Genomic DNA, 17,462 nt, shown 5'->3' on the forward strand with positions numbered 1-17,462 from the left:
AAGTTTGCCGATGACACAACAGTGGTAGGACTGATCACCGACAGCGATGAGACAGCCTATAGGGAGGAGACCTGGCCATGTGGTGCCAGGACAACAACCTCTCCCTTAACGTGATCAAGACAAAGGAGATGATTGTGGACTACAGGAAAAGGAGGACCGAGCACGCCCCCATTCTCATCGACGGGGCTGTAGTGGAGCAGGTTGAGAGCTTCAAGTTCCTTGGTGTCCACATCACCAACAAACTATCATGGTCCAAACACACTAAGACAGTCGTGAAGAGGGCACGACAAAGGCTATTCCCCCTCAGGAGGCTTAAAAGATTTGGCATGGGTCCCCAGATCCTCAAAAGGTTCTACAGCTGCACCATCGAGAGCATCCTGACTGGTTTCATCACCGCCTGGTATGGCAACTGCTCGGTCTCTCACCACAAGACACTATAGAGGGTAGTGAGTATGGCTCAGTACATCACTGAGGCCAAACTTTCTCCCATCCAGGACCTCTATACCAGGCGGTGTCAGAGGAAGGCCCTAAAAATTGTAAAAGACTCCAGCCACCCTAGTCATAGACTGTTCTCTCTGCTACCGCATGGCAAGCAGTACCGAAGCACCAAGTCTAGGTCCAAAAGGCTCCTTTACAGCTTCTACCCCGAAGCCATAAGACTCCTGAACAGCTAATCAAAGGGCTACCCAGACCCCTCTTTTCCGCTGCTGCTACTCTGTTTATTATCTATGCATAGTCACTTTAACTCCACCTACATGTACATATTACCTCAATTACCTCAACTAACCGGCACATTGACTCTGCACCGGTACCCCCTGTATATAGCCTTGCTATTGTTATTTTACTGCTGCTGTTTAATTATTTGTTATTTTTATTTTTTACTTAACACTTATTTTTCTTAAAATTACATTGTTGGTTAAGGGCTTGTAAGTAAGCATTTCACTGTAAGGTCTACACCTGTTGTACTCAGCGCATGTGACGTATAACATTTGATTTGATATCCACATAGGCCTATACACACTTATCTAAATCCGGAGAACAACAAGAATAGTTCCTGTTTGCTGTGTCCCAACTCCTCGGGAGACTGCGACGTTGAGCACAGTAGTTGGCCACAAAAGGTCTTGGATGATGGCCAGGCAACCTTAAGAGTAGCATTTCCCCTCATCTTAATGTGTTTACAGTTCAAGGAACACAAGGACTTACATAACTCAGGCAAATAGCTCTGCTCTCATGGTCTGGACACAAAAGACAGTTTCAGATAAATATGTTCAGATGAATACCTGTAATGTAATCATACTCAAGCTTTATGACATAGCCTACTAAACTGTGGTCAGGGTGTGACATTCACTTGATGAATTTCTGAGCATTTTTCCAGTGGCAACAGATTTGATGCCTTATCTTGTAGTTCCAGGTGTTTTGTCAACAACCACTCTGACTCTGACATACTATTTGTGAAGTAGGCTTCAAACAATCCTCGTTATGCCATATTATTAAATCTGCTCCTCCGTCTCACATTGCTACCACGTGCCACTGTAAATCCATGGAGCACAATAGATTGTACAGCAAATGGGGAGGAATTTGATTGCACAGCAAATGGGGAGGAATTTGGAGGCTTGCTTACAACAGATGAGACTGCAAACTGACCTTGATGCTCTTCTATTTCAGCACTGGCCAGCTCCAACCCAAAAATGCCATGAAATGGTACAGGATTGTATGCTGCTGGATTCTTGTCTCATTTGCTGTTGTAAAGTTATTTGTCCGGTAGTGTCTCTTGTTCTAAATTATTTATTTTTTAAATAGAAAACATATTTGAACATCTGTGTAAGCTCATGAGATCAGACTGGCTTGCCAGGCTAGGAGAACATAGGCAATCCATATAATGTAGATACTATAGGCCAGTGGTGGCTGCTGAGGGGAGGAAGGCTCAGATTAATGGCGGGAATGGAGTGAATGGAATGGTATCAAACATATGGTTTTCTTGTGCTTGATAACATTCCATTCACTCCATTCCAACCAGTATACTAAATTCCAGAAATTATTATGAGCTGTCCTCCCCTCAGCAGCCTCCACTGCTATAGGCCTACGTGAGGGAACATACACAATGTGCAACCTTCTCTCTATGCATCACTGTTCACCAGGGTTGGGGTCAATTCCATTTTAATTCCAGTCAATTCAGAAAGCAAACAAAATTCCAATTCAACATTTTCCTCATAGAAAAGCATTGAAGAGGATTTGAATGTCAGTGTACTTCCTGAATTGAAATGGAATTGACCCCAACCCTGCTGTTCACCAAACTAATTGATCAAAAATAACAGTAAATGCCAAACTTTAATTTTGTTGCATTCTTCATTGACAATAGATCAGTTACTGTGGTATTTGTTCAAAATTCTTCAAGCTCTGTCAAGACATTGGGGATCATGGTTAGACAGAAATTTTCAAGTCTTGCCATAGATTTTCAAGCAGTTTTAAGTCAAAACTGCCACATTCACTGTGTTCTTGGTAAACAACTCCAGTATAGATTTAGCCTTGTGTTGTAGGGAATTGTCCTGACGAAAGGTGAATTCTTCTCCCAGTCTAGTGTAAAGCAAACTGAAGCAGGTTTTCCTCTAAGATTATGCCTGTGCTTAGCTTCACCCCGTTTCTTTAATATCCTGAAAAACTCCCAGTATTTGCCAATGTCAAGCATACTCATACCATGATGCAAAACACCACCATGCTTGAAAATAAGGAGGCAGTTACTCATAAGGCTTTGCATTTAGGCCAAAATGTGTATTACTTTAGTGCCTTGTTGCATACAAGATGGATGTTTCGTATATTTTTCCCCCCACTATCATTTAGGTCATTATTGTGGAGTTACTAGAATGTTGTTGATCCATCCTCAGTTTTCTCCCATCACAGCCAATGTACTGTAGCTGTTTTAAAATCACCAGTGGCCTCATTGTAACATCCCTGAGTAGTTTCATTCCTGTCCTGCAGCTCAGTTCAGAAAAATGACTGTATCTTTGATGTGTCTGGGAGGTTTAATGCATAATCCACAGCATAATTAACTTGATCATGCTAAAAGAGATATTCAACGTCTGATTTGGTTATTGTTACCCATTTACCAATCACTGCCCTTCTTTATGAGGCTTTTAAAAATCTCCCTGGTCTTTGTAGTTGAATCTGTGCTTGAAATTCAATACGTGACTGAGGGACGTTACAGATGTATTATGTATGGGGGACAGAGGAAGGGTTAGTCATTCAAAAATCATGTCAACCCTTATTATTTCACACAGAGTACATGTAACTTCATATGTGATTTATTCAGCCAAATTTTACTTCTGAACTAATTTAGGTTTGCCTAAATAAAGGGGCTTTATGCTTATGCAATGCCTATATTTTAGTTATAAATTTATATATCTTTTCTTCCACTTTGACATTACAGTATTTTGGATAGAGTGTTGACAGAAAATGACAATTAAATCCCACTTTGTAACACATTAAAATGTGAAGAAATCTAATGGGTCTGAATACTTTTGCACGGCACTGTATATACTACATTAACACAAATATAAATTCAACATCCCCATGTTTCATGAGCTGAAATAAAATATATCTTTTTAAATCCATACACACAAAAAGTGTATTTCTCTCAAAATGTTTGAGCAAATTTGTTTACATCACTGTCAATGAGCATTTCTCATTTGCCAAGATAATCCATCCACCTGTTCAGAGGAGACTGCATGAATCAGGCCTGCATGGTTGAATTGCTGCATAGAAACCACTACTAAAGGACACAAATAAGAAGAAACACGTGCAATGGACATTAGACCAGTGGAAATCGATGAGTCCAAAGTTTTGGTTCCAACCGCCGTGTCTGTGAGACGCAGAGTAGATGAACAGATGATCTCCGCATGTGTAGTTCCCACTGTGAAGCATGGAGGAAGTGGTGTGATGGTGCTTTGCTGGTGACACTGTGATTTATTTAGAATTCAAGGCCCACTTAACCAGCATGGCTAACAGCCTTCTGAAGCGATACGCCATCCCATCTGGTTTGCGCTTAGTGGGACTATCTTTTGTTTTTCAACAGGACAATGACCTAACACACCTGCTGCATCAGATGACCTGGTCTCCACAATCAACAGACCTCAACCCAATTGAAACAGTTTGGGATGAGTTGGACAGCAGAGGGAAGGAAAAGCAGTCAACAAGCGCTCAGCATTTGTGGGAACTTCTTCAAGACCGTTGGAAAAGCATTCCAGGCGAAGCTGGTTGAGAGAATTCCAAGTGTGTGCAAAGCTGTCATCAAGGCAAAGGGTGGCTACTTTGAAGAATCTAAAATATATTTAGATTTGATTAACACTTTTTTGGTTACACATGATTCCATATGTCTTATTTCATAGTTTTGATGTCTTCACTATTATTCTACAATTTAGAAAATAGTAAAAATAAAGAAAAACCTTTGAATAAGTAGGTGTGTCCAAACTTTTGACTGTTGCTGTATATCTGTTCTCAGCAGATAGATTGGTTGTGAATACAAATTCAACCTCACTTTTTTGAATACTTGCAGAGGTACTACAGAATACAAATCTATTGAACAAATAATTACTTTGCCATCAAATTCTGTCAACCCCCCAAAAAGAAAGACAGCTAACAAATGCCCTAACCACAAAAAATAAGTACAATGGTTAAGTGATGCATGATGAAATACATTCTAAAATGTAGCCTAAAACACATACAGTATATTGTAAAAGTTAATAGCTTACCATTTGTCTTTACAAAAATGTAAGACATTATCAATGCTGTTCTCTATACATATGGTATCTAAAAAAGTTAATTGACCTGCAATCCAAATCTGCATGTCGAGGCTGCATCTTACAATATAATACCATCCTAAGAGTTTACAAGCACCGTCCTAGACTGTAGTCAACAACTCTCTGTAAAGAAAGTCATAAAAAAGACTAAAGGCTAGATACAACTTTTGTCAGTGACATTTTATTTTTAAACTCTGCATCGTTGGGAAGGGCTCTTAAGGAAGCCTTTCACAGTAGTCTACACAAGAGGTATTCTGCGCATGTGACAAATTACATTTGATTTTAAATGGACCACATAGTTTACAGTACCTACCAATTCACAATACCTACCAATATGTGTAATAAGTGGTGTGTGGCCTAACTCTGGACTGAGCAAATGCAAGGCATACTCAGGCCTGAACATTTTAATGAAAGACTGCATTGGAGAGCCTCTATTATGACTGTTCACAAGATAACACAGTATGATAGAACAGCAACACAAATAAGGCTTATACAACACAGTGAAATACAATAGCTTATCAATAAAAACAACATACTTGCAGTATCAGACAATAATTATATTTTCAGTTATGTAAACATACTAGATGGTGATTTTGGTGGCACATAACATGTATACCACATTTCAATACTAAGTGTAGAAGAGGTTTCATTATATTTTTGGGAATTTGCTTCGGAAAGTATTCAGACACCTTGACTTTTTCCACGTTGCAGCCTTATTCTACAATTTATTAAATTCAATGTTTTACTCAATCTACAAACAATACCCTATAATGACAAAACGAAAACAGTTTATTTTAATTTTAAATACCTTATTTACATAAGTAATCAGACATTTTGCTATGAGACTCTAAATAAAGCTCAGGTGCATCCTGTTCTATTGATCATCCTTGAGATGTTTCTACAACTTGATTGTAGAACACCTGTGCTAAATTCGATTGACTGTACGTGAATTTGAATTTCACACCAGTCTATATTAAAAGGTCCCACAGTTGACAGTGCATGTCAGAGCAAAATCCAGGTCGAAGGATTTGTCCGTAGAGCTCCAAAACAGGATTGTGTTGGGGCACAGGTCTGGGGGAAGGTACCAAAAAAATGTCTGCAGTATTGAAGGTCCCCAGGAACACAGTGGCCTTCATTACTCTTAAATGTAAGATGTTTGAAACCACCAAAACTCTTCCTAGAACCGGCCTCCCGGCCAAACTGAGCAGTAGGGGGAGAAGGGCCTTGGTCATGGAGGTGACCAAGAACCCGATGGTCACTCTGACAGAGCTCCTCTTTGGAGATGGGAAAACCTTCCAGAAGGACAACCATCTCTGCAGCACTCCACCAATCAGGCCTTTATGGTAGAGTGGCAGACAGGAATCACTCCTCAGTAAAAGGCACATGACAGCCCTCTTGGAGTTTGTCAAAAAGCACCTAAAGACTCAGACCATGAGAAACAAGATTCTCTGGTCTGATGAAACCAAGATTGAACTCTTTGGCCTGAATGCCAAGCGTCACGTCTGGAGGAAACTGGACACCATCCCTACGGTGAAGCATGGTGGTGGCAGCATCATGCTGTGGGGATGTTTTTCAGCAACAGGGACTGGGAGACTAGTCAGGATCGAGGAAAAGACCTGATCCAGAGAGCTCAGGACCTCAGGCTGGGGCGAACATACACCTTCCAACAGGACAACGACTCTAAGCACACAGCCAAAAGAACGCAGGAGTGGCTTCGGGACAAGTCTCTGAATGTCCTTGAGTGGCCCAGCCATAGCCTGGACTTGAAATCAATCGAACATCCCTGAAGACATATGAAAAGAGCTGTGCAGCGACGCTCCCCATCCAACCTGACAGAGCTTGAGAGGATCTGCAGAGCAGAATGGGAGAAACTCCCCAAATACAGGTGTGCCAAGCTTGTAGCGTCATACCCAAGACTCGAGGCTGTAATCGCTGCCAAAGGTGCTTCAACGAAGTACTGAGTAAAGGGTCTGAATAGTTTTATAAATGTGATATTGCCGTTTATTTTCATAAATTTGCACTTTGTCATTATGGGGTATTATGTGTAGATTGATAAAGGGAAAAAATGTTTTAAATCAATTTTAGAATAAGGCTGTAACGTAATAAAATGTGGAAAAAGTCAAGGGGTCTGAATACTTTCCGAAGGCACTGTGTTTGTTACATTCAACAGGGTGTACCATATCCAGTTTTTCCTTCCTTTAATGGTGAAGTCTGCCTGCTGCTCATAGTCAACTGGCCTTACAGGCAGGGCTTTGAAGTGCACATTTGCAACTAAATATTTTGCTGTGCGACCTCAACCTGGAGTTTTAATTTGGGAGCACCAGTGCAACAAAATAAATATAATTTCATTTTATTTGTATAATTTTTGTAATAAGGCTTATCGTTTCCCCGAGTCCAGATTCATTAAAAGTCATGCTTGCACCATTAATACAGCAAAAACTGCTTGTTTCTAGCACAAACAGTTCAAAAGAGCTGACCCATATTATCAGTGCAACGTTTGTTGTTTTTTTTGTCACAGATTGGGAGGCCGCATTTTACATTCATAAACCATGTCGCGGGACGTTCTAAAACTACTTGCATTTGTTTTACACCTTGTTCAGTCATGTTTGATACGTCATTAGCTAGCTAGCTAACAACCTGATAACAGTATATCCAAACATTTGGGGGCACAGAAAGAAAGGAAAAGGGAAAGCTTCTTCAGGAGATCCATGATCATAACAATGAACGAATGACGTCTTGCATGTCATAACAAATTTGATGCTCTTAAAGAGACGGTGTACAACATTAAATGTTAAAAAAGTGAATTTACATGATGTAGAGACCTAATATTCCACAAATGACTTAATTTTAAATTAGGTATTTTTATCAACATTTTTGCTTCTTATAATAAAAAAAGTGTTTACAGTGTTTCATATTTGTTTCTAGGACACAACATGTGCTTCAGAAGTAGCTAGGCTATACTGTATCTTAAACAATTTTGAAAATCAAATTTCTGCTGTTCCTACATTTTATGTGGTGCTCCTGCATTTTTAAAATTAGTTTAGAGCTCTGCTTACAGAACTGCCAGATTCACAACCAAGGTTGGGGCATCTTATTGTGTTGATTGTAAGGATGAGAGCTAACGGTCGATGTGTAAAAAAGGGCCTCACCACCACCATCTGATGCCTTAACTGATCTCCCATAGGGGGCATGGGGCAGACAGGATTCTGATTGCAAAGGAAGATGAGATGGCCTATGTAACGGTCCTGTAATCTGAGAGATATAATTACAGGATACTCTGTCAGTCATTTTGCTAGCTGAGATCGGTTGAGATTTACAGTTTGGGACTCGACTGACAGGCTGACTGAATGATACCATGTGTCTGTTTTGAGTTTGATAGAGACTGTACGTCTGCTCTGTTCTTTTCCCATCTGCTCGTGGGTGCGTTACAGTCCCCTCAGTCTCTGGCTGCCATGACGGAAACATGATCTGTCTATTATCCCTGTTTTCTGAAGTGGAAATGTGTCCATCATTTTTGCGGTGAAGCGAGGACACTCTCTTCGAGTTCCTTTCAGTTCTAGGGCAAGACGCTAGTGCTGCCCCACTCCCTAAATACATGTCAGTCATCTCTAACTCCAAGCTCTCCGTGTCCAGGGATCTACTCCTCCTATTTAAGGCCAGAGGACTCGGCAGAGGAGCCAGTGGACTCGACCGATTGACTTGTGTAAGGCTAAGGTGACGTGGCAGGCTGGCGATTCCCCAAGTTTTACTGAGGAGACTCTGTTCAAGGAGGTCAAACATTCGTAAGTCACATTCAGCAAACGCATCCTTTTGCAGGTAGCTTTCTTCAAACACTTCATAAGGCGACGTGATGTATTCCTCCTCCATTACCATATCCATCTGCTGGTCATATTCCCCCTCGTTATCCATGTCCACGACATCAAACGTGACAATGGCTGGGAGGGCTTGCATGTTTTGGGCAAAGGGAGAGTTTGACTCAGAGCCTCCCATGCTTTCAGTTAAATTACTATAAACATGTGATTGTTTTGTGAAGTCCACTAGGGCTTGGGAGAAGCAAACTGTCTGGTCATCCTCCAAGTCATTCTTTGTTTCTTTAGATAGATCATGATTTCCTTTTAACAGTGGGGACTGTGGCTTGTTTTGCTCAGAGTCAATTTCTTGTGATTGACATGTTGAGGTAAAGGTGCCAAAAACTGCATCTGACAACTTAGGGTTGCCAAGCATTTTCTCCCTATTCGCAGATAGCCTGTCCTCTTCAATTAGACCCGTTTCAGGAGCGAACACAACATTTACATCTTCATCACCACACTGAGCAGACATGTCTAAAAACTCAAGTGGATCAGAGACGGGCAGCTTAGCTTTTTCAAAAGGTGGACTGATAAGACTGTCATCAGGCTCAAAAAGCTCATACAGTGCATCGCCACTATAACTGTCCCTTGGTAGTCTATCGGTCCTGATCCTGTCAACTTTGTCACGTCCGTCTTCATCTTGTCCTGGGGTGGTAGAGTCATAGTACCCCTCATCGCTGTTAGGAACTGACACTTGATTTTCGCTCTGTGGGGTCATGACATCCGAAGATGTAAGGGTGGTCTCTGTAACTCCAAGAGCACCATTGCTGTTGCTGCTGATGTCCATGGTATAGGAGCTAGATGGCTCTTCAGGTGTCATCCTAGGACTTTCACTGTGCTCTAGAAAGTCTTCTTCCTGGCTGTGGGTATAGCAAGCGTCCTCTGCAACCTCATTTCCCCAGAGGTCGTGGAGATAATCCCCGTCCACCTTAACAGGGGTGGCCATTTCTTCTCCTCCACCCTGGTACGTAACATAACAGGAACTCCTTTTGCCTGCATTTCGACTCCTTTCCCTTGAGACTGTGCCCTGAGAATCTGCAATACTGCCGTCATCTTGATCAGCTATTATGTCACCACAGCCAGTGAGCGAGTCAAAACTCTTTAGAGAGGCCACATCACCAAACATCAAGCTCATCTGAGATGATCCAGTAGGCAGCTGGACGTTCACAGTAGACTCTAGGTTAGTCTTCGGGAAAGAATCTGGTTCTGTGTTTATATGGAGTGTCTCTACCATATCCTCACCTTTCTTCAGTTCCCCTATCAGGGAATCCAGGCTCCCTTGTTTCACCAGGTCTTTCTCAGACACTATGACATCAACATTAATACATTCAAGAGCAATTGTCAAACAATTGTTAACGTTTGCCGAAACAGGCACATTGGATTCAGATAAACTGCCCAGGCACTCCGTGTCATTTTGGTCAATGATAGTCTGGGCAATAGGCACCTCTTTGTTGCAGACATGAGAATTCGAAACCATTTCATTTTTTTCAAAATCAAAATTTCTATTCTTCCTACAACGCCTGATGCTGTTAAAAAGTTCTCTCAAACCCTTTTTCTGCCGGGGGAGAGAGAATGACTTCTGATCACCAGTAGGGTGACCAAATTCCCTACAAGCCTTTCCAGCAGTATCTTTCTGGCTGTGGTACTCAAAATATCCTGCTGGGACATATCCAATTCCCAGACTGTCCTCCCAGTCTGCTTTGCTAAGTCCATCATGAGTTTTACTCTTGCTGACTCCCTTCTTAGAGGACCACTTGTTCAGATTTTTGTTCCTTCCCCCAAAGAAGTTTGGTAAAACACAGATGCTTTTGCGTCCTCCAAAGAATCTTAGGGCAGTCCTCCTCAGTTTCCCTGATGGCTGATGCTCAAGGGGTACAGCATCAGAAATGTCAGATGGAGGCTTCACCTCAGTCTGTGAATCCTGGTCACCCATGGCCATCTGCTCACAGTCAGCAGACAAATGCTTTGTATCACTTGCTGGCTCATTTCCGTCGCAGTGCTCCATGGCAACAATCTACAGGAAGGTGAAGTGAACAGATATGAGCATGATGGTATCACCATCAGGTGCAAAGACTGCTGGCAATCAATCTTCCAAAACCATTTGCTTCCATTTTTCTGAAATGTAGGACAAACAAAGGATTAGATTCTGTGCAAACAGTGATGGGCCTACATTAATCACTTTGGGCTTATTTACGGTGGTTTTCTTTACATCAGATGAAATAACACACTTACAGGTAATTATCTATCTACCTTGCAAAGCGTTCAGAACAAGTGTTATGCTATCTGCATAGAAAGTATAAAGCAAACTGACTATTGATATACGTGCAACAGTAACAGCGAAATAAAAAATAGACAGCAGGACATATCCTAAATTGTTTTAGCTTGGGATAGCTTTCAATGAATCACCTGTTTTTGAAGTAACATCATTTTGTATACTAATTTTTTATGCGATACACTACACGAGAAAACAGAGATGCGTGACGTTGACCAAGAAGTCGTCAGGTTGGGACCACAAAGCAATGTGTCGCTAGCAGTGGAAGCTAACTAACGTTACCTTGTGCCTGGCCCGCAAATCTAAAAGGATGTAGCACTATCGGCTGCCTAGGATAGCTACCAGCAAGTTATCGACCTAGCTAGCAATATTAAGAAAACGGAGTTGGTTGTGTTAACCTAGTTTGCTTGCTCTTCTTCAATTAAATAACATTTTACACCCTTAACTCGCTAGCAACAATGGCAATGCATGGCTGGAAAATACACGTTGACTAGCCTAGGAGACAAGCATTGTCTGCAAGCATTAAATTGAAGGGAAAATTTGCTATATTTCCAATAAGGGCTTATGTGGTTGGGGGATATATAAATGAACCGACCTTGTTGGGCTTCTACACGCCAGAATAACAAACAATAAATCCAAATCACTTTCTTCAGTCGTGGAACACAAACAGTCTTGAGCCTCTTGTTAATGTACGCATTGAATTCTGGTAGTTGTAGTGAGAGCGGGGTGTGTCCTGGGGTCCAAAGAGGATCTAGAGTATATGTTGAGCGGCTTTGCCTCTTCCTCTCTGATTTATCTTTTACCGATAGTTCTAGATTGCTAAAGACCATTTACACCCCCCAAATTCATTCAAAGAGGGTGCTCAATCTAGAATAATTTAGCCAACAAAACATTTAGTAAATAGTTTCCTGACTGACAATATATTTCCTTTGACATTGTCACACTTGCATGGCTAATATAGCTCAATTGAATTGTTAGTACTGGAATATGTCATGCTCTATATAGATTCAGTTACACCCTCCGTCAATAATATATATATATATATATATATATACACACACACACATATATACACCCACACACCGAGTGCACAAAACATTAGGAGCACCTGCTTTTTCCATTACAGACTGACCAGGTGAACACTAGAACCCCTTCTTCTTCTGTGGGTTTTATGGCAGACTACAAACCAAAAACATGTATTGCTGCCACCAACTAAATGGGTTTAAATCAAAACAAGGTAAAAAGAAAACCGATACGTGATATGGAAACTAACTTAATCCACCCAAATAAAAATGTACATTGACAAAACAAATCTCCCATTTCATCCTTATTTCAATTATCCATATCTCCCTTCTCAGGTTCTAGAGTACGGCTTGTGACAATATTCCATGTAACTCCTTTGCTGAGAAATCTTTGAGCCCCAGGAACTGCTCTGCCTCTTCCACAATGATTTCTATCTTCCTGGACCTTCTCTCCACCTTGGCAGTGCCATTTATCACCATAGCTATAAAGACCACAAAGTCCACCTTCGTAACCTTTAAAAAGTCAGGATCCTGCTGGTGAAAGTCAACCCCTGCAGCCAGCAGTGAAGGCCTATCCACCACCATGGACTCTTCAAGTGCATCATTCACACCCTCAAACTCTTATAACAGCAGCTGCATATGACATGCTCTGGACAGCCCTGACTTTGGCCACCTCATTCTCTTTCACCCTTGTGGGGCATTTGAAAGATGTGGCTTCATGGTTCCCACCACAATTGCAAAGTCACATTTTCATCACTTTTATAACACATATGATCTTTTCCACAACTTGTACATCTCGGCTTCTCCCTTCTGCAAACACTTGCCACATGACCAAAAACTTTAAAATGATCACACTGCATTGGTCTTGCTCTAACTCTGTAGTTAATATACCCTAACTGCACTTGAGTAGGGAGAGACTCCATAACAAAAAACAAAAGAACAAATAGGTTTAACTTTTTCTTTATTCACCACACAATTTATCTGACGTACATCAATCACTCCAGGAATATTTTTTCTCTCTTCAAAATCTACTTCCCACAAGACGCCAGACATAATCCCCTTGAGGGGTGCCTTGTTCCTAAGAGACACACACACAACACTTCAAACTTATCAAATTGGGTGAGAGAGACGCAGCACACGTTTCTTCTGATCCGCAGAAACGCAAACGAATCAAAACTCTTGATCCTCACAGCCTTATCTCTACCCACTCTCTCCACCAGTTTCATCATCAGCGTCCGCCATCTTTACAGCTATGATCCCTTATCGATGGCACCTGTTAAATTCACTTTGAATCAGTGTAGATGAAGGGGAGGAGACTGATTAAAGGATTTTTAGCACAAGGATTTTTAGCACGAGACAATTGAGACATGGATTGTTCCTAAGGGCTGCAGGCAGCCTAGTTGTTAAGCACATTGGGCCAGTACCCGAAAAGTCGCTGTTTTGAAACCCCAAGCTGACTAGGTGAAAAATCTGTCGATGTGCTCTTGAGCAAGGCACTTATCCCTAATTGCTCCTGTAAGTCACACTGGATAACAGCGTCTGCCAAATGTATACAATTGTGTATGTCTGCCATTCAGAGGGTGAATGGTCAAGACAAAAGGTGTGAATTTGAACAGAGGACGGTAGTAGATGCCAGGAGCACTGGTTTGAGTGTGAAGAACTGCAGCGCTGCTAGGGTTTTCACACTCAACAGTTTCCTGTGTGTATCAGGAATGGTCCACCACCTAAAGGACACCCAGTCAACTTGACACAACTGTGGGAAGTATTGGCGTCAACATGGGCCAGCATCCCTGTGTAAGCTTGACACCTTGTAGTCCATGTGTAACAGTTTAACTTTACGCCCGTCCCCTCGCCCTGGGCGCGAACCTCTGCACACAACAGCAGTCACCCACGAAGCGTCGTTACCCATCGCTCCACAAAGGCCGTGGCTCTTGCAGAGCAAGGGGAACCACTACTCCAAGGTCTCAAAGCGAGTGACGTAACCGATTGAAACGCTATTAGCGCGCACCACCGCTAACTAGCTAGCCATTTCACATCCGTTACACTCACCTCCCTTTCAACCTCATCCTTTTCCGCAACCAGTGATCCGGGTCAACAGCATCAATTTAAGTTTAACTTTACGTCCGTCCACTCGCGAACCAGGGACCCTCTGCACACATCAACAACAGTCACCCACGAAGCATTATTACCCATCGCTCCACAAAAGCCACGGCCCTTGCAGAGCAAGGGGAACCACTACTTCAAGGTTTCAGAGCAAGTGACGTCACCGATTGAAAGGCTGCTAGCGCGCACCACCTCTACCTAGCTAGCCATTTCACATCGGTTACACATGCCCTGACAAATTGAGGCTGTTCTGAGGGCAAAAGGGGTGCAACTCAATATTAGGAAGGTCTTCCTAACATTTTGTACACAGATATTTATATATAAGTGTAAAGCACCTTGCACATAATTATATAATACTTTATCATACATAGTGTACGCACAATGTTTAAAAATAAAATACATATTTTCTGATACAAAATTAGTTCAAGACATTTTAATGGTTGTCATTTCTACTGTACATTGTATTTTATGCTGACATTGCAGTATTACAAAACAATTCCCACATATATTACGGAAGAGGGATAAAACAAGAAAATGAAAAACATGATTGCATCATTTATTGAAAACATTGAGAATAAACATTACACAACTATTCTCAAATGCAGGACAATAAATGTGTACTATTTCAACATCACTATGAAATGTTTTGCAAAAAGTAAGCATCATGTTTCATGTAGCAAAAGCATAGGGACAATATATGCTTTCTCAGAGATGCATAGCAATTGCTGGGACTGATTTATATTGCAAGAAGTTTATCATGCTTGATGGCATTTCCAAATGGTCAATGGACTGGATTCTGTTGATCTTCCTGAGGTATGCTCGGATGGCAAGTCGGCACTGTGATACAAGGGACTTGGGAAAACCTAGCAAAAATAACAATTGAATTCGAGTTAAGTTAAAAAATACTTTTAAAAAACTGCTTATTACACATACACAGATTCAATAGTCTATTCAAATAGTCAAATGCTGCTCTGTCAGCAAAGCAGTTCAGTACTGTATTGTCAAGTAGCAATTCAACAAAAAAACAAAAAGAGATGCTTGTTTAATGTCAATAAAAACATTACCAGAAATCAATAGAATACCAAGGTCATCAACAGCATAACTCCTGCATTACCTCTTTCTTGCAGCAGCAGCTCCACCGCCTCATTCTGCTTTGTGGACTTTTCTATGATGAGAGTGGGGAGGTAGACATTTGCACCAAAGTCAATCAAAAGTTGGATGTACTCCACCCCACAGCCATGTCTGAGGCACATTTCAAGCACGGTCTTAGGCTGCTTGATTTTACTCAGTAGTTTTGCATCTGTGCAGTTGTAATTTGGATCAGCCCCATAGAGAAGCAATACCTTAAAGCAGTCTAAGTGTCCATACACAGCAGACAGATAGAGGGGACCACTAGAAACACTGGCACTTGATGTAAACAGCAAGACTTTGGATCTGGAGTTGACCTCAGCACCATGTTTAAGAAGTTGCTTCAAAATCTCAACATCCCCTTCCCTGGCTGCAGTCAGGACCGGAGAGCAGTTGTTATACAAGCTGCCATTGGGGTTAGCACCTGCCCTGAGGAGGGCTAAAACACAGTTGAAGTATTTCCCACAGACAGCTGTGAAAAGTGGGGTCTGAGCCTTCACGTCTAGACAGTCCACCTCTGCTCCGTGGGCCAGCAGAACCTGCAGACACCTGAGATGACCTTTAGATGCAGCCATTCGTAAAGGTGTTCTTGGGATACCCCAGCCGCTCCTACAGTTGATGAACTTTCTGTACTTTTCTTGAGAGAGCAGTTCATCAAGGAGTCTGTCATCATTGTTGGACACTGCCTGATGGAGCAGTTGACCTTCACCGTTGTCTTTTTCTTCTAGAATTTTTTTAAACTGGATCATAGAAATCTGTTTCGAAACAAGAAAGAAAAACACCATAATAAAAGCAATAATATCCATAATACACACACTGATGGTTATACAAAATGATGAGCATCAACTAGTTATACTGGTACCATTTATTTGTTGTTAAAAGGCTGTTGATAGTTAGCTAACATTACCTAGCTAACGTTAGCTATTTTTCTATGACGAAGGATACGGCAGACATTTGCACCAAAGGGAATCTAGCTAATTAACGTTATGTACAACAATAGATGGTATAATCTTTGACAATAACTAAAGATTAGTATGTTTGCTAGCAAATAACTATAAACACGAACTGCTGAAGAAGCTAACCTTAGTTAGTTGACTTCCTGACTAACAATCCATATCCGATTATTTCTGTGAGCAGAGAGATCATTTTAAGCCAAACTTGAACCCTTTCCCTAACCTTATTATCCTAATCTACTACGGTAATTACCTTAACCTGCTGCGTAAATTATTCTAACCTACTACGAAAAAGTAACTTCCGGTCGTAGCTGTCTTCCACCTAGTCAGAACTGTGTCAACTAGTTACCACAGCCACAAAGTCAAAATTGTCTACATCGTCAAAATTCATGAAAACAAAAAAAATATTTTTGGTATTAATTTAAGATTAGGTTTAAAATCACATTTTAAGAAGAGGCCAGTCAAAACCGTTCATCATCAAGCTTTGCTAGCTTACTAGCTAAATTGGCTAAGTTAGCTAGCTAACTAATACATACCTATGCTAATCGATGCGGCTGTGTTATCTAGCTAGCTAGGGACAAGTCAACAACACAGAGAAACTCATATTGTCTTTGTCAATATTTGCAAGACGAGACAATTTTCAAACAGTGACATGACTATCTAACGGGCAAACATTTGTTACCTTGACAGATGAACAACAGTCGATGTAGTGCTGGGCTGGGCTGGGCTGGGCCGTGTCGCGGAGACAGCAGTGAGCGCGCGCATTCAAATCAAATCAAATTTTATTGGACGCGTCGCGTACACATATTTAGTAAATTATAAACAGTGCAGTAATAGCTGACAATACATGCAAATCCCATAAATAAAAATAATGGAATTAAGAAATATAAGAACGAACAATGTCAGAGTCCGGAATATAAATATCTATATATCTATATGATGGTGTGTATAGACATTATGGGCATTATATGAATAAAAAAAGATGCGTACCGCCGTAGTTATAAAGGATAGGCCTTGACTAGAATACAGTATATACATATGAAATGGGTAATACAGTATGTAAACATTATTAAAGTGACCAGTGTTCAATGACTATGTAATGTACATAGGGCAACAGTTTCTAAAGTGCATGATTGAGTACAGCCAGCTAGCAACAGTGACTAAAGCTCAGAGCAGGGTCCTGGGCAGCAGAGCCGCAGGAAATAGAGGTGCTGAGGGTGATGCAGCACCGCCTGAAAAAATTGGAATAAAAACATAAAAGAATATAACCCCCCCTTCACAAAACTAGTGCACTGGGCATTTTTTAGTCCTCTATTAGCAGACCGATACAGCAAAAATGTATT

The 17,462-nt window shown here is 41.2% G+C and overlaps 2 protein-coding genes across 5 annotated transcripts; both read right to left on the reverse strand.

Annotated features, from left to right (window-relative positions):
• Positions 1 to 4,954: 4,954 nt before the first annotated feature.
• LOC129868602 (APC membrane recruitment protein 1-like) lies at positions 4,955 to 11,651 on the reverse strand. Of its 2 annotated transcripts, none has more exons than XM_055942721.1 (2): positions 11,509 to 11,651; positions 4,955 to 10,655 (listed from the first exon to the last, which is right to left on the reverse strand). In XM_055942721.1, the coding sequence occupies exon 2, from the start codon at positions 10,644 to 10,646 to the stop codon at positions 7,863 to 7,865; it is 2,784 nt and encodes a 927-aa protein (XP_055798696.1). In that variant the 5' UTR covers positions 10,647 to 10,655; positions 11,509 to 11,651; the 3' UTR covers positions 4,955 to 7,862. The 2 variants fall into 2 exon arrangements, with proteins under 2 accessions (XP_055798696.1, XP_055798695.1); XM_055942720.1 differs by having other exon boundaries at positions 4,955 to 10,756.
• Positions 11,652 to 14,456: 2,805 nt separating this feature from the next.
• On the reverse strand, positions 14,457 to 16,908 carry asb12a (ankyrin repeat and SOCS box-containing 12a). 3 transcript variants are annotated; one of them, XM_055942724.1, is made up of 3 exons: positions 16,802 to 16,908; positions 15,153 to 15,921; positions 14,457 to 14,901 (listed from the first exon to the last, which is right to left on the reverse strand). In XM_055942724.1, exons 2-3 carry the CDS (start codon positions 15,913 to 15,915, stop codon positions 14,744 to 14,746), a joined length of 921 nt encoding a protein of 306 aa, XP_055798699.1. In that variant the 5' UTR covers positions 15,916 to 15,921; positions 16,802 to 16,908; the 3' UTR covers positions 14,457 to 14,743. The 3 variants fall into 3 exon arrangements, with proteins under 3 accessions (XP_055798699.1, XP_055798701.1, XP_055798700.1); XM_055942726.1 differs by lacking the exon at positions 16,802 to 16,908 and adding an exon at positions 16,373 to 16,770; XM_055942725.1 differs by lacking the exon at positions 16,802 to 16,908 and adding an exon at positions 16,249 to 16,361.
• Between the last annotated feature and the right edge of the window lie 554 nt (positions 16,909 to 17,462).

The sequence above is a fragment of the Salvelinus fontinalis genome, chromosome 13 (genome assembly GCF_029448725.1).
Source record: "Salvelinus fontinalis isolate EN_2023a chromosome 13, ASM2944872v1, whole genome shotgun sequence".
Taxonomy (NCBI): Eukaryota; Metazoa; Chordata; class Actinopteri; order Salmoniformes; family Salmonidae; genus Salvelinus; species Salvelinus fontinalis.

What these genes read in the sequence shown, in the direction of transcription:
- LOC129868602 (XM_055942721.1), bottom strand. Translation starts at nt 10,646, where the DNA reads ATGGAGCACTGCGACGGAAATGAGCCAGCAAGTGATACAAAGCATTTG.
- asb12a (XM_055942724.1), bottom strand. Translation starts at nt 15,915, where the DNA reads ATGATCCAGTTTAAAAAAATTCTAGAAGAAAAAGACAACGGTGAAGGT. An exon ending in GCTGCTGCTGCAAGAAAGAG is followed by an intron (nt 14,902 to 15,152) that starts GTAATGCAGGAG and finishes TATTTTTGCTAG; the next exon opens with GTTTTCCCAAGTCCCTTGTA.